A 15,679-nucleotide genomic window follows, 5' to 3' on the forward strand; every position below is an offset into this window, starting at 1 on the left:
GGGGTGGGGGTGGTGGCTAGTACCCTTGACTTGAGGGAGAGACACTGAGATGCTGCAGGTGTGGTAGAGCCATGTGGCCTGGCAGTTCTCAGGCAGGCAGAGGAGGGCACGAGGGATAAGCGGAGTGATCACCGTGTTCAGTCTACAGCATCCTTCTCTGTGCGGTTCCATCCAGATTAAAGACTGAATCAAGGACAGTATTTGCATTCTTTAAAAACAACAGAGTTGAAGACACAGAATGGGGGTGGAAAGTAACACTCAGTCTGCCTTCCTGTCACTCCCAGTCTGTGCCAGTAGACAAGTCCCTTACTGTCTCCTGGTGTGGCTAGCCCCACCCCTCTCCATTCCACATCTGTTGCCCTGACCAGCCCCGGGGAACGCACTGGTGTGGGCTCTATCACCAGTGGTCATAAGCGTGTTGTCACAGATGGCCTTTGGGTTGTCACTTTAGAACACTTCTCTTTTCCTGACCGAACGGCTATCATCTACGCGATTCCCTGCCCCAGACCCTCCAGGGGGAAAACCAGCCCCGAGCGAGGTGTGGGCACCCAGGAGCTCACAGCAGCTTGGAGGCCGCAGGCTAAGCATTTTGAACCGGTGTTTCTTAAGCTGGTGTCAGCAAATATGTGCCCAGGGATCTGAGTTTTCTCAGAATTAAAAAAAAAAAATTGTCCTTTCATTTTTGATGATAGTCTAAAACAACAAATATAAGCATGTTTTGAGTCACTGTCTAAACAGCAGTCACCGGATAACTTAAGGATTCCAGTGACTGTATTGGGGTCATTGCCTAATGAACAAACAGCCAAGGTGATCCAGTATCTAAATGATGCCTTTGTGATAGGTGAAAGCAGCATGCTCTATGAAGAGGTTTCCTGTTGCTTAAAAAAATAATAGTAAAATTTGAGTAACACTAACTTTGTAGTAGGTATAGTTCAAGTGCGTAATGAGGAACCTAAGCAGTCCTTAGAGCAGCCCTGTAAGAGAGATACTTGTACTATCATCATCCCCATTTTACTTATGAGGATAAGGAGGCGCAGAAATGCTAAGCAACTTACCATAAGTCCTATGGCCAGACAGGACCAGTACTTGGATTGGAACCCAGAGAGACAGGCTTTTGAATCTGCTCTGACCCACTGTGTAGACTTCTAAATAGACAAAGTGGCTCACTCTCTCACCTGCTGCAATTTGTACAGAATAATTGTGCTTTGGTGAAAAACTGCATTGTCTAGAATTAAGGAGAAAACCCCTCTGGGTGATGTGATTCTGATTTTAGGGAAGCTGTTTGCAACTCTGTTAATTATAGATAAGTGACAGCAAAGTAGTGATTGTCTATAGACATGCAAATTCTGTTCTGTCTTGCAGGCTTCTCTCCCACCCTTAGATTTGCCCCATGTGTGCATTCATTTCAGTGTTTCTAATCTATAAATGCTTCTATTACTCAGATATTTTTTAACTTATTGTAAGGCCTGCCCGGTTCCCTACTTGGTCAGTGAGTAAAAGAAAATCTTTACCATGTCTTCATTTTTATGTCTGCATGAGAGCAATGATTTTACCCACTTGGAAAATTATTTTACAACAGAGGAATTTCTCAACCCGAAGCTTCTCGCTGAGGGCTTCCGTGACCTTCCGGTCATGTGCCTCAGGCTCCCAGCCCTTTAACCTGCTCTGGCCAGAGCGCTGTTCTTCTGACACTACAGCCCAATAGTCTTATGTTTGCCGTTTATGGCCATTCTTTTACCGCTGGAAGGTGAGCTCCCTGTGGACGGAGGTCTTCATCTCTTCTGTTTGTGGATGTCTCCCAAATACCCAGATGGTGTCTTGGCATAAAGTGGATGCTCAAAAATTTTTTTTGAAAGAAGTGAGGAGAGAATTGAATCTTTATAGGAAGTAGTGGTACAAACACATCTTACTCAAGCAAACTTACGTTGGCTCTATCCTTGCTCTGACCTTTTTGTGAGTGGGATGCCTTTCAACTAAACATCATCTATCATCTGTAAAATTGTTAATTTGAGTGGGACAGGGGAGGAATCTAATTTGTAAACTTCATGTTATCATTATATAAGAATCATAAACCTTGAGAAGCTTAGATCCAGTTTTGTTTTTACCGAAGGGAGAATGTAACAAAATTTTTAATGAAAATAATTTGTCAATATGTGGGACCTATTTTTATGGGGGACCTTTAAAATGAAGTGTGCATCTTATTCAAATTGGACAAACTGTTTTAAATAACTAAACTCCACTGTGGGGAGATCTAGGCTGTAAATTACAAAGGCAAAGGAGGGCGGAGACAAAGAGTGGGTGGCTTTGTTCTTTGCAGAGTCTGATGTCTCTGGTTAGCTCCAGGAGACAGGGTGGGAAACCTACTGCAGGGGGCAGGTTGAAGGGGGCCAACGGAAGACAGTGTCTACTGCTGAGAAGCAGCTCTTCCTGAAGAGCAATGGTGCCTTCAAAAGTGGACTCGTCCACCTAAATATAAAAAGTGCAGACTCTTGAATGCCGAGAACAAACTGAGGGCTGATGGGGGTTGGGGAGGAGGGGAAGGGAGGTGATGGGTATGAAGGGGAGGGCACTTGTGGGGATGAGCACTGGGTGTTATATGGAAACCAACTTGACAATAAACTATTTAAGAAAATAAAAAAAGCTGCAGAATTTGATTTTGCGTAAAGGATGGCATTATAATACTGGATAAAACCTATACGTTCAAAATGAAGTCTGGTCAGGGGAAGGGGAGAGAGAAGACTTTTCTAATTAGCAAAAAGTTTGGGGAATATTTTAAAAAGATTTTTAGCAATTTCATGTGTTCACTGTATTTTAGGCAGAGAGTTATGGGGAATCAGCTATAGGAGCTTAGGCTGATAAAGTATTTTAACTGAAGCAGGTCTCTGTTTGCATAATTATCAAATTTAAATCTCAAGTATCTACTTTATTGAACATTTTACTTTAAGAGCCACAGTATGCTCTTTGAATTACCCACTTTCCTTATAATGGCAGCCAGGTAAATTGGACTTTATTGTACCTGCATTTTAAGACATAGCACTTCATTAAAGGTTCTAGGTGTTAAAGAGTTAACTTAGAAATAAAATCACCTAGGGGCTCCTAGGTGGCTCAGTTAGTTAAGTATCAGACTCTTGATCTTGGCTCAGATCATGATCTCATGGCTTCTGGGATCTAATCCCACTTCAAGCTCTGTGCTGACAGCCAGAGCCTGCTTAGGATTCTCTCTCCCTTTCTCTCTGCCCTTCCCTGCTTGCACTGTCTCTCAATCTTACTCTCAAAATAAGTAAATAAACATTTTAAAAAATAGTTAAAGCAGTAATAAAAAAAGGTATGTAAGACAATGTCATGGTCAACTTTTGCTCAATGGTGCCACATAACAGGCTGCCCCAAGAGTCACTGGCTTACCAGGGCATGTGTGTTTCTCATGGCGAGCTTCAGGGATGCTGCCTCAGACTGTGGGTTGTGGAACCTGGCTCCAGGCTTTGGGTTGAGTTCAGGTTGGCTCTGCGTGTCTCATTTTGGGGCAGTAGCTTCACAGCAGTGACAGGAGCACAAGAGGAAAAGTGCACACATGTGAACCCTCTTAGACGTGGGCGTGGAATCTGCATGGTCATCATGTCTACTAGAACGTTGATTGGCCAAGTTGAATCACATGGTCAAGCCCCAGTTGGAGTGGGGTGGGAAAAAAGTACTCCACCCGCCTGAGCACATGCTGTGAATGGGGGAAGGGGTGAAAGATTGAGAACATCTATCCTCCTCAGTTATGCCCAGAGAACATGGTTCTGATAATGGGGCGGGGGGGTGGGGGTTGGTGCTGGAATGCCATGGACTGGGATTCCAGGAAACATAAGTTCCAGGGAGCCCTGTTTGATAGAAGCAATAACTGTAAAATACATTCAAACACATGAATATGTTTCTGTCATCCCATCGGGAACACGATGGTCTGAGTGTCTTAGCGCGCAGGCAGCTGACCGCCTTCCTAGCTGGCGCATGAGCCCAGGGCCCAGCAAGCGCTGTCTTCCAGACCTCTAAACCCACTGGCAGCCTTCTGCCCTTTGGAACAGGTTCCTCTGAGCATCTGCTTGAAGCTTCAAAGATGTTTTAAAGCTTACTGTCTGAAGCGTTTGGCCAAAAAAACGCCCAAAAATTTGAGACGACTGTTAACAATTCTTAGTGCCAGTGATGAGAAGCAAGTTTGTGGCTTTTCCACAAATAGTCAGAAGGGTGGTTCGTATTAGGAACTGGAGCCAGTGGGCTGCGTATCACAGCAGTTGTGCCTAACCAGGCTCGTGCATGAGATGCAGGGGGCGGTTTTGATCCAACAATGAAACGATTTACTGTCTTACTGACTGAGTGGCTGTTGTGGCAAAGATTGATTGGTATAAAGAATATCTCCTTTAAAGAGCCGTAAATAAAATGCCGGATGGGTTTTTGGAGAACATTCCTAATCTGCTTTCTTTTAACTGAAAAGCTCCACGGTCGCTTTGGAGACATAATAGAATGTGTTTTCTCAGCAAAACATATGAAAAGGAAGAAGTAAGTGACTACTTCTTGGATGGCTAGGTACTTCCACGTCCACTCCCGGGTGGGAGAAACATAGCTTGTCAGTCTGAAAGCTTCTCCTTTAAAACAAATGCATGAAAGATGTGGTGGAATCGGCAAAAATATAAAAAGGAGAAAGAAGTGGCCTCAGGAGGTTATTCTGGCCTCCGGGTCTCCTGGAGTCCTCCGCCTCCTCACTGGCCCCTTGTTCTGGGCACCCCGGCTTCGGTGTCTCCCTGTCGCCATCATAGCAGGTGAGCCTTCAATCTCTCCGTCTCGGTCCCCACCTCACAGCTTGCCTTTGAAGCTTCTCTTGGGCCAGAAGCCAATTTCCACCCTCTGGTCATCCCTGGCTTCCTCAACTTGGCACTGGAGTGTCACCCCTGTCCTGCCCAGATTAAAAGCCAGGACACCTCATGCGCCCAGCCATGACAGGTGGTCTGAGTTGAAGCTTTGGAGGCGGCCCAACCACCTATGCTTTCCTAATATAACCAATGGTTTCAGATGTTTTTTCTCCATCTCCCCCCCCCCTTAGCTGAGAGGATGTATCGTTTTTATTTTTTATTTGAATCCCAGTGTAGCTAACATGCAGTGTTATATTAGTTTCAGGTGTACAATATAGGGTTTCAGCAAGTCCATGCATCCCTCAGTGTTCATCATAAGGCCCTCCTTCATCTCCATCACTTACTAATTTAACGAATATTGGTAACACAAGTGGATTATTAGTAGGAGAATCAGTAGCATTGCCATGAAAGCCCTCAGGTGTCTGAAGATATGAAACTGCCTGGGGGAGTTGGGGAAGAATTTCTTCAAGAAGGTTTCATTATTACTGGGTCCTCACAGATAAGTAAGAGTCTACCAGGATCCAAGGCTAGGGAACAGCATTTCAGACAGAAGGAAGAGCACTTACGAACTCCACACCAGAGAGTATTTTCTAGGCTTTCCTCTCATAGCAAGGAAGAGATGCTTTTCCCATCTCAGTGTGTGTGACAGTGGGTTTGATCTGCAACATGACAAATGTCACGGGGAAGCCAAGGGCTCTTCGAGTGGCATTGGTGATTCTTCAGTTCCACAAACCTTTATCAGTTGGGCTTCTGCTGCATGTGGCCCACATGCTCTGGGTTTCAGAGCACTGGGAGATCACGGAGGGACCGAACAAAGACCTTTCCTGAGGCAGCACACCCTGTAGTTACAGGAACCCCAGCCCCGACCTAAATGCCCTCATCATGGAACCCAGCATTCACAGCAGATCTCAGACGAGAGGCTGACTGCCAAAGGCTAAGATAGGAGGATGGGTGGGAATCGACTCCAGCGTTAAGCAGGGAATCGCTTGGCTGGGGACTCATTCTGCAAGTGGGCAGCTCATGAATCTCTCTCTCAAGTTCCCCCCAATGCCACCCTGCCACCCAAGGGGACGTGTGCCACAACTGCAAGGATCACAGGGCTCCCCTGCGTTTCTGACTTGTGGCCGTTTACAAAGATGCATTCAGAAGGCACCTGAGTCCAAGTGGCCTGTGAAAGTGACTTTTTTGTTAGGGTCACTAGGGGAGGAACGGTAGGAGCTGTGCTGCTCATCTGAGACTCCGTCCCTAGCACCCTGGTTCACACCTGTGTGGACCAGCTCTCACCAGGCCTCCTTCTCCCCAGGTATGGAGAGCGCGATCACACTGTGGCAGTTCCTGTTGCAGTTGCTGCTAGACCAGAAGCATGAGCATCTGATCTGCTGGACCTCCAGCGATGGCGAATTCAAGCTCCTCAAAGCGGAAGAAGTGGCCAAACTGTGGGGACTCCGCAAGAACAAAACAAACATGAACTACGACAAGCTGAGCAGAGCCCTTCGATACTATTATGACAAGGTAAGCCCTCGACCTTATGGGAGACCAGGAGGTGGCCGTGAGTGGCCGAGTGCTACCTGTCTGTCTGTTTCATTGATGAAAGCAGAGAATCACGGGCCATGAAATAAATTAGAAAAATCAAATAGAGGTAATTAAGGTAGGCGGTGGTGGTTGGTGCTATGGGGATTTGTTTTCTGGAAGCCCCTTGGGTGTTCTGTGGGTCAGATTGTGTTTGCCTGTGGTTGCTGCAGACCTTTGCTAACAACAGATATTGGTGGTGGGGAGGTTCTAGGGCCTCCCTCATTGTTAGTTGCTTGAGTGACAGAATGACTGTTAAAATCTAGAGAGTCTATTTATCCCGGGTCTTTTCCTGGGAATTTGGTAGCTTGGGCAAGTTCATGAACAATTCAGTGCCTCAGTGTCCTCATGTACAAAATGGGGATCATAGTATTTCCGTCTTGGAACTGTTAAGAAGACTAAACACATTTAGCACATAGAACAATGCTTGCTACCAACCTAGGGTTTGCACCTTTCGTGGGAAATTTCCCTCATTGAAAGAAGAACCATTTTCCTTTTTAAGTCTGAGAGATGAGTCAGAGCGCTTTGTTAAGTGATAATACAGCATAGTTGCCAAAGCAGGGACAGTTGGGGTGAGTTTTCATGCATTTCTGGAAAAGCAGTTAATGTGCCTGCTAGGGCAAAATTATTGCTATTTAGAGGTAATCATTTCAGGCCTGTAATTTTGGCCATTTCTGCGTGGATCTGTTGTTGCTGTATATTTAACCTCATAGACATAAAGACTTGGAGTCGTAATAAGGGTAAGCTTTTGTTCTGGTTTTACTGTTCATATTGAAAGGTGAATTAAAAGCTGATTTAAATATTAGTTCCTGATCTATATTTAGTGCCTGCCTTTTGCCAACCTCTTTGGAATTCAAGACAGAAGGATTACACATCTCAGGAAGTGGAGGCATCATTAATTATAAAGTGTTCCTTTATATGATCGTAATTACATATGATTATGTCATTGAAATGTTAAAGGTGGTTTCCTTTAATGTAGCAATTAATTAGTTCTGGCTTATTGCAGAGTCCTACCAAGATGTAAAAGCACTTCTTGTAAATGGCACGGTCTGAAAGACTTAATAAATGCAGAGGATTTATTGTTTTGCATTTTCCCCCAGGTTCTAAGTTGCACAATGGGAATTGGGGCCCCTCAGAAGGAAAACAGTCATCATGCCTTTTGGCAGGGGGCCTAAAAGCATGGCTTTGAGACTAAAAAAAAATGTATTGTTTTAAACCAAGTTGTCAAATATAAGGAGTCCTGCCTCAGTACCTGCGACTCGTTCTCTCTCTACTTGTGGCCTGGGCACCGGGGCTAAGGACTGTGTGTCTTCAGCACGAAGGAAGGTCATGGGCTGGAAAGGACTTCTAGAAAGACTAGCAGAGCCTTTGCTATTTAGACTGTACTTGATCTCCCTTGGCAGAGCTTAAATGTCTAGGGAAGGTAATTTCAGGGCCTTCGGTCACCAGGTGTGTTTTGGTACCTTCTTTGTCCAAGGCACCGTCTGCCTTAGTGCAAGCTGCCCTTGTCTCGTGTAAACTACAACAGCCCCTGAGATGGACCTGGCGCCTCTCTTTTCACACACGGCACAGGCGGGCTCCGTGGAGAAGCCTGCCCGTGTGTCAGCAGCCAGGGGCAGTAGAGCCAGGATTTGAACCCGGCTTGTCTGCCCACATTCCTGGCCAAAAGGCATATGCCCTACCTTCTGGGCCATTTGTTTCCTTTGCCTCCTGAATATTTGAGTTCCAGGCAGGCAGTCAGGTAGCACAAGATGGTTGTGTTTGTTTATCATCAAACACTTCAGTACTGAAGAACTCTGGTGTGAGCTGTGCCTCAGGTCAAGCCCAAGGCCCTGGGCTCCGATGGTGGTGTGGTTACTCACCCCGCTGTCCTCTTCCTCTCCCACAGGGGCCGAGCTTGAGGTTTGGCCACATGACCTTTGAGGAGCCAGCTGGTGCTGGGCAGGGAGGGCAGGAGCAGCTCTTGTTTATGTCCTTCCTTCCACATGCATACGCAGTACCTATGTGTGAACACAATACATACGTGCACACAACACGTGCGTCATGAACACACTATACACGTGCGCACACAACACATGTGTGCACACAATGCACACGCATGGACACACTATACGTGTGTACACACGTGCTATACATGTGTGTGCGGTGTACATGTAAATGTACACATGCATGTATATGTATGATATGGACGCGCACAAGGCAATATGCATGCATGCATACAATGCAGTATACATGCACATATACACAGTATATGTGTGCGCACTATACGTGTGTGTATGCAACGTACATGTATATGTACACAATGTACACATGCATGTATGTGATATACATGCACATATATGCAATAGGGATTCATGAACACAATGTGTGTGCAAAAGACATGCACATACGTATACACAGTATATGTGTATACACAACTCCTGTGTGTACACCCAATATACATGTGTGTGCATGCTGTATATGTGCGTATATACACAGTATGCATGCACGTATGCATACGTGTGTACACAATACACATCCACATGTACACAGTATACGTGTGAGTATATGCAATATACATACATGCATGTGTGCACAGCACACATGTATACACAATATATATGGGCGTGTACACAATACACACGTGCACATGGGCATTGGAATCTTTCTCATGAAATGTTCTCAAGTGATGAGAAAGTATGATCATTAGGCTCCTGATACAGTTTAAAATGCAAAGGGAAGAAGGGAGGGGGGCAGAGGACAAAGGGGAAGTGGGACATGGGAGTGGAGAGGGCCGGGAGGGGGGAGAAAAAGGAGAAATGGCAACAGTCATAAAAATTTTATGTTCATCACATTTCACAATGAACACTTCTTTCAACTTTGCCAGCATTACTCTGTGACTATATCTATATGTTGAACTGTAAGAACCGTAAGAAATTGCCAGTATCTGACCCACTTCTGACCCACAAAAATGGCAGTGTCAAATGGTTTGGTTTCTAACCTGAGAGAGAGAATCGAGGAGGGTCTCTGTGACCGTGAAGCTGCTGGCCACGTGGCCACGCGTTGGGGTGTCCATCCCGCACTGCTGGAGTTCCTCACGGTTACCTGGCTCTCTGTGTGACCCTGCTGCCCTTCGGTGTGCTCCTCGGCCCCCTCCTCCGTCCTTCCCTCCTGTACATCCTTGGCTTCCTTCCTAAAACGGGTATGACAATAGTTTGCACCATGGGGCGGCCACCAGGCAGTGCTGGGGATTAGCTGAGTTCACATATGGTCAGTTCTGAGAACAGTGCTCAAAAAACGTTCGGTGCTACACAGTATTAGAGTAATGATTCAGATGATCTTTTGGTCAGTAATTTGAAAACTTGAGACGGGTGCACAGAAGAGAATTCAGACCTGTGTGCCTCCTTCCTGTACGAGCACATGAGATCTGGGGGTTAACAGCTCTTCTCACGTATGAGCTACCATGAGCGCTTTGTTGTCATACTTTCCGGTAGCTGAAAATGGGTGACCACGGTTTGTTTACCGAACTGCCTATCTTTATGCTGTTCTGACATTCAGCGACTAAGACGCTTTAATATTCATTTGTTAGTTTATTTAATGTTTGTTTATTTTTGAGAGAGAGAATAAACAATTGGGGAAAGGGGAGAGAGAGGGAGAGAATCCTGAGGACTCTGTGCTCTTAACACAGAGCCTGACAAGGGGCTTGAGCTCAGGAACCATGAGATCGTGACCCGGTCCCAAACCAGCAGTCGGATGCTCAATCAACTGAGGCACCCCAGGGCACCCCAAGATGCTTTAATATTTACCTGATGCTTCCTTGCCCCTCTGAATCAAAGTGCACACCTCTCCACGCACCCCCAGTTGGAGCCGGTCTCTGTGTTTCCTGTGCTCCCCGAGCAGCCAGCAGAGGCGTTACACTCTGTGCTCTCCCGGTAGAGTCCAGTGGTCCCTCTGCCTCTGAGTCTCAGTTCACCCATGGGAAAGGAAGCATCACACTGGCGCCTTCCCTCATCGGATAGTGTGAGATTAAATATGACCACATGTACGAGGTGCTCAGCACAGCGTCAGGCACCTCTTAAGTGCACATTCAGTACATGTTCATCGTTTCTCTGATCTGTGTTTGTGAAATGTATTGCGTTGAGTGACAGTCACCTGCTTATGTAGCTGCTTTCCTCACAAAACCATCTTCACTGTGGTCTCCCAGCTTACCCCTTCTGTTGTTCCGGCACCTCGTATAGGGCCGGGCACATAGGCGTTGCTCGGGAAATGTGAAATGAAAGAGTGATGGGATGACATAATGAGGCGGACACCACCCAAATACAAATCACTTATGTAAAGAAAGATGACATTAAGTATGTGCTAAACTCAAAAACAGAGTGTTAGTTTTTGTCGTAACTAGGGCTGTTGTAAGCACAAAGTGTGTGGCTTAGGACAACAGAAGTTTATTGTCTCCCAGTTGTGGAGGCCAGAAGCCCGAAGTCAATGTGCCACCCCCTGTGAGACCCTAGGTAGATCCTTCCTTGCTTCTTCCTAGCTTCCGGAAGTGGCTCTTGGTCCTTTGTGTTCCTCGGCTTTTAGCTGTGTCACTCCAGTCTCTGCCTGTATTGCCATGTGGTGTTATTGCTGTGTGTCTCTGTGTCCAAATTTCCTTCTTCTAAGGACACCGCTTCTACTGGATTAGGGACCACCCTACAGACCTCCTCTTAATTACATCTGTAAAACCCTGTTTCCAAGTGAGGTCACATTCACAGGTACCATGGGTCAGCACTTCAACATTTCAGTGTGGGGGACATATTAAATTCGTAATGTATACATGTATCTTAGACACTAGTCTCTCATGTGGATTCACAACGTTAACGAGGGAGGGCCTCAGAGATGATGGTTTGTTTGATGCGACACACTCTGAAGGAAAACTGCTTCCCGTGACGTGGACAGCAGCTAGACCCCACAGCAGGTGTGGTGCTAGATTCGGTGCCAGGCACATCATGGCAGTGGCACTGTGCTGGGTCCCCAGGGTGGGAACAAAGATGAAGAAGATGAGTCTGGCCTTGGAAGGAGTCAGAGTCTTTGGGAATTCAGCCCCTTCCTGCTCTGGAAGAGCCCACAGTTCTTTTTTTTTTTTTTTTTTTGCCAAAAATATATATATATTTTTTTCCAAATAGTTTATTGTCAAATTAGTTTCCACATAACACTCAGTGCTCATCCCCACAAGTGTCCTCCTCCATGCCCATCCCCCCCTCCCCCCCACATCCATCAGTCCTCAGTTTTTCTCAGCATTCAAGAGTCTCTCATGGTTTGCCTCTCTCCCTCTCCCCCACCATTTCCCCCCTTCTTCTCCCCCTTGTTCCTCAGTTAAGTTCCTCCTAATCCTCCTATACGTGCAAACATATGGTATCTGTCCTTCTCTGCCTGACTTCTTTCGCTCAGCATAACACCCTCAAGGTCCATCCATGTTGCTACACATGGCCAGATTTCATTGTTTCTCATTGCCATGTAGTATTCCATGGTATAGATAAACCACATCTTCTTGATCCATTCATCTGTTGATGGACACTTAGGCGAAGAGCCCACAGTTCTAATAGAGGACTTGGATGGGAAGGAAAGACCACCCTGGGGGGTGCCTGGATGGCTCAGTAGGTTAGGCGTCTGACTCTTGGTCTCAGCATAGGTCTTGATCTCAGGGTCATGAGCTCAAGCCCTGCTCTGGGCATGGAGTATACTTAAGGGGGCGGGGGGAGAAAAAGACTACCTAATAGCTCCAATCCTGGCTTAGCAGTGTCTGTGGCTTGAGGCTTCTGAGATTCCTTCCATAGCCTGCATTTCTGCGGATTGCCCATCACACGTGTGTTAGCGACGACTGGAGGGGCAGGATTTACGACTGAGCACTGGCAAGGACCTGCTTCCCCACTTACAGCTTCTGAAGAGGCTGCTGGGCAAACCCATGTTGAATCCCAAGAAAGGAGTGATGTCCAGGCTGGGTTGCAGCGCATCTTATTCCTCAGGCCTGGACTGCAGGCCCCTGGTCGGCTTGGAAACATACAGGTGAAGCGAGGAGCCTGTGTCGGAGCCCATGAGCACAGACCAGAGCTCCTTTGCTCACAGTCAGCCTCCCCAAACCACGTTTCCTGTGGTCTCACTGTACATCCTGGGATATGGCTTTGTCCGTCGTAGTTCTGATGGTTGGAATTTGGGGGTAGGGTTTGTTTCTTACCTTTCTTAGCGTCTTTTAAACTGAGTCTTCTGGAAAGCCCTTTCACAGTCCAGTGTAATAGTAAGGATCTTTTTCAGATATTTTCTTTGTTAACTAGTCTAACAATTCTCTTTCGTTCCTTAACAACGTCAGACAGGCTTGGTTTTTAAATCTCTCATCTTGGGGCAGAGAAGTGAGGGGGGGTCAAAGCCCAGAGCACACCGGTAAGTGGCCCCCTGAAACAGCCACACCCGTGGGCCCAAGCTCAAGGCCCGCGAGGCACTGCTGTGATCCACAGCATCTGTCCACCTCTTGAGTAGCTCCTGGGTGGTTTTTAGTCACACGTCTGTCTCTTTCTTTCACCCCTACCTTTTTTCTTCCCTGGTCAGCCTTTCCTTTGAGAACATACCCACTGCCCTTGAATGGCTCTGAGACCCGTCAGAGAGACCGACCTTCTAGGCAGTTATCATAGAGCGCTAGCCTGGCCGTGACACCAGCAGCTGCCAGGGCAGGGAAGGGAGGTAAAGGCAGAGAGAAAGCCCGCAGAGGTTAAGACACCTGCCCCGCTGTGGAGCAATGAGGATGGGTTTCAGGTTGAACCACGTTGGGAAAAGATATACGGAGAAAGGGAACAGCACGTGCAAAGGCGGGGAGGCGTGAGAGAGTTTGACTTTTGGTTTCCCAGGGGAATTCTCAGGCTTTTCCAGGGAATGATCGGGAGGAGGGGGTGGGAAGAGTGAGTGGGGAATGGAGCATGGAGCGTGTCATGCGGAAGAGTTGGAACTTCGTGGCAAGGGCTGAAAGCGAGAGAGTGCCGTGGTCAGATTCGCATTTTGAAATAAAAGTCTTCATCTCCCCCTGCTCTTCTGGGTGTTGATGCTGTCCCTCTCCACCCCCCGCCCCTCCCCACCAAGCCCTGATCTTTTTGGCCAGTTACCACATACCAATCTCTCTGAGCTGGCTGAGTGGGCTCTCTCCCGCCCTCAGATCGGGGTGTGCACGCCCCTCCCTGGGGGAGAAGGAGCCCGGTGGGGCTGCCGCTTGCACACCCGTGCACACGCAGCAGCCGCTGACTTCCGTGGAAGCAGCTCCAGCCGCAGACTCCCTGAGCGGGCGGCTGCGGGAGACCTGAGAGCTTACGCAATCCTTGTCCTTTTCCGTCCAGCAGAGCTCTTGTCCTTGTTGTTGTTGGCGGTGAGCATTCATCCCAGGGGGAGGCTGGAAGCTTTCCCAGCTCCCTTCTCATCAGGAGATTGAAATGGCGATACGATGAAAAACCCTCCCGTCTCCACAGCAACATCCCGGCGTATCCTCACCATGTACCCAACGGTCTTTGCTTAATTGGAAGAAGTTCAGGGGAGAACAGTCAAGACACAGTCATTGGCAGCATATTCCTGGAAGTAGAACGCGTCACCTTCTTAACTTAATTGGATAATTCATTTTAAATTGGGTGTGCAAGCACGACAGGAAAATGTTCGTGTTAATAATACATATCAGAGACCGGCTGCCTGTGCCAAGATGCCTGGCCCTGGCAGAGTTCTTTAATTCCCCAAAATAAATTTTATGAAGATAAAATGATGTATTGTCTGTCAGAGTGGAGATGGAACAAAAGCCCAGCAAGCGTTTGCATCCTGGAACTTTCTAGAACACTCTTGTTGGTTGTGAAATTCCACAGAAGCCTCATCTATCCCGGGCTCTGTTCAGGAGTGTTTTGTACATCAAAGCTGTGCCGCCCCCCCCCCCCCACCACCACCACCACCACCGTGCCCAGCCCTGGATCTGAGTGTTAAGGGTCTGGTGTTTCTGTTGGGTATCTTTTTTTTCCCTTCCTGTCATGTCAAGCTGCTCAGATGGTTTGAAGTACCACAGATGGAAACTACACTGTGCTTGGGGGCCAAGGGGATAACTAGGGACTTTCTGGAAGCTTCTGGTCCTGGAAGCTGCCTAGAGACTCAGCGGGGAGTGGGGGAGCTGAGTGCCTCATGAAGGTCTTCCACTCTGGTCACACTGCTCCAGGAGTCAGCAGCTGGTACGAGGGGACCGGGCTGTAGGGGGGCACCGCACGTTAGTGGGGGTGCTGCCTGTTTAGCACATGCTTCCAAGCTAGCTTCGTGGTGGCGCTCAGCGTTCCCCCAAATAGGGCTGTTGCTAAGAAACACCTGGAGTCTTGAGTACCTTCAGTGCTGTGTTGACGGGGCTGCTGTGCTCCGTGTTCAGCTGCCAGTGCTCCCCGGCAGCCTGGCCAGATCCACTTACGTCAGGCCGTTGCCCAAGCCCACACGGGTTTGCCAGCGTGAGTGCTCCTGCTTTTGGGCAGCTTCTAGCTGCAGGAAAACTCAGTGGTTGTGTAGACAAACTGACAGAACCCTTAACATTCACATCATACCGCCCACCACCCACCCACCAGCCCAGCTGCTCCTCTGGGCAGGCCTCCTCCCCGCCTCCTGCCTGTGCTCGACAACAGTTTACCTCAGCTCCTACCCCCTGTTTGTGACATGAGGAGCGGAAGCTCGCTTGTATGGAGGGTTTGTCTGAAGCCAGCACCGTGCTAGATATTTTTACATTTATTGACTCCTTTTCTAACATGTGAAATGCCTCTTGTCACAGTTGGTAATGGGCCCGTGTTAGGGGTGGCATGCTGCGCGTCGGAGAGGTCGAGTAACACATTCAAGACGGAGCAGCTGGTAAAGCAGCAGAGAGGCCTGACCCCCAGGTTCACGCTGAGGATTCTGAGGCTGGAGGATCGCACGGCTACAGAGTCACGGGCCCAGACTTGAATCCCACATTCCCAGTATTGCTGATTATTACCCCGAGGGTAGGCAGGGAAGGGAGACCAGCCCGTTTGTTCAAAATGACAATGGAAGAACTGCTGGCCAAGTTCTCCAAGCATCTGAAAACGTGACGTTTGGCAGCCCTGGACCCTTCCCCCACCCACTTCCTATGTGTCCAGTGACACTTCCTAAAGAAGCCAGATCAGAGCACGGCAGCCCCCCTGCCTGTGCGCCTGCCCAGCATCCTACAGCCTCCTGGAAAGACTCCAGACTCCCTCCATCTGGCC

General features: G+C 48.0%; 1 protein-coding gene across 2 annotated transcripts in view; it reads left to right on the forward strand.

Moving 5' to 3' along the window:
- The window catches only part of ELK3 (ETS transcription factor ELK3), a 65,331-nt gene that overhangs the window by 20,626 nt on the left and 29,026 nt on the right, over nt 1–15,679 (forward strand). For both annotated transcript variants that reach the window (XM_039236562.1, XM_039236563.1), the window contains exon 2: nt 6,187–6,395. In XM_039236562.1, coding sequence (XP_039092493.1) covers nt 6,189–6,395 — 207 coding nt within the window. In that variant the 5' untranslated portion in view covers nt 6,187–6,188. The remainder of the gene's footprint in view (nt 1–6,186; nt 6,396–15,679) is intronic.

The sequence above is a fragment of the Hyaena hyaena genome, unplaced genomic scaffold (assembly GCF_003009895.1).
Source record: "Hyaena hyaena isolate Hyena2069 unplaced genomic scaffold, ASM300989v1 scaffold_113, whole genome shotgun sequence".
NCBI lineage: Eukaryota > Metazoa > Chordata > Mammalia > Carnivora > Hyaenidae > Hyaena > Hyaena hyaena.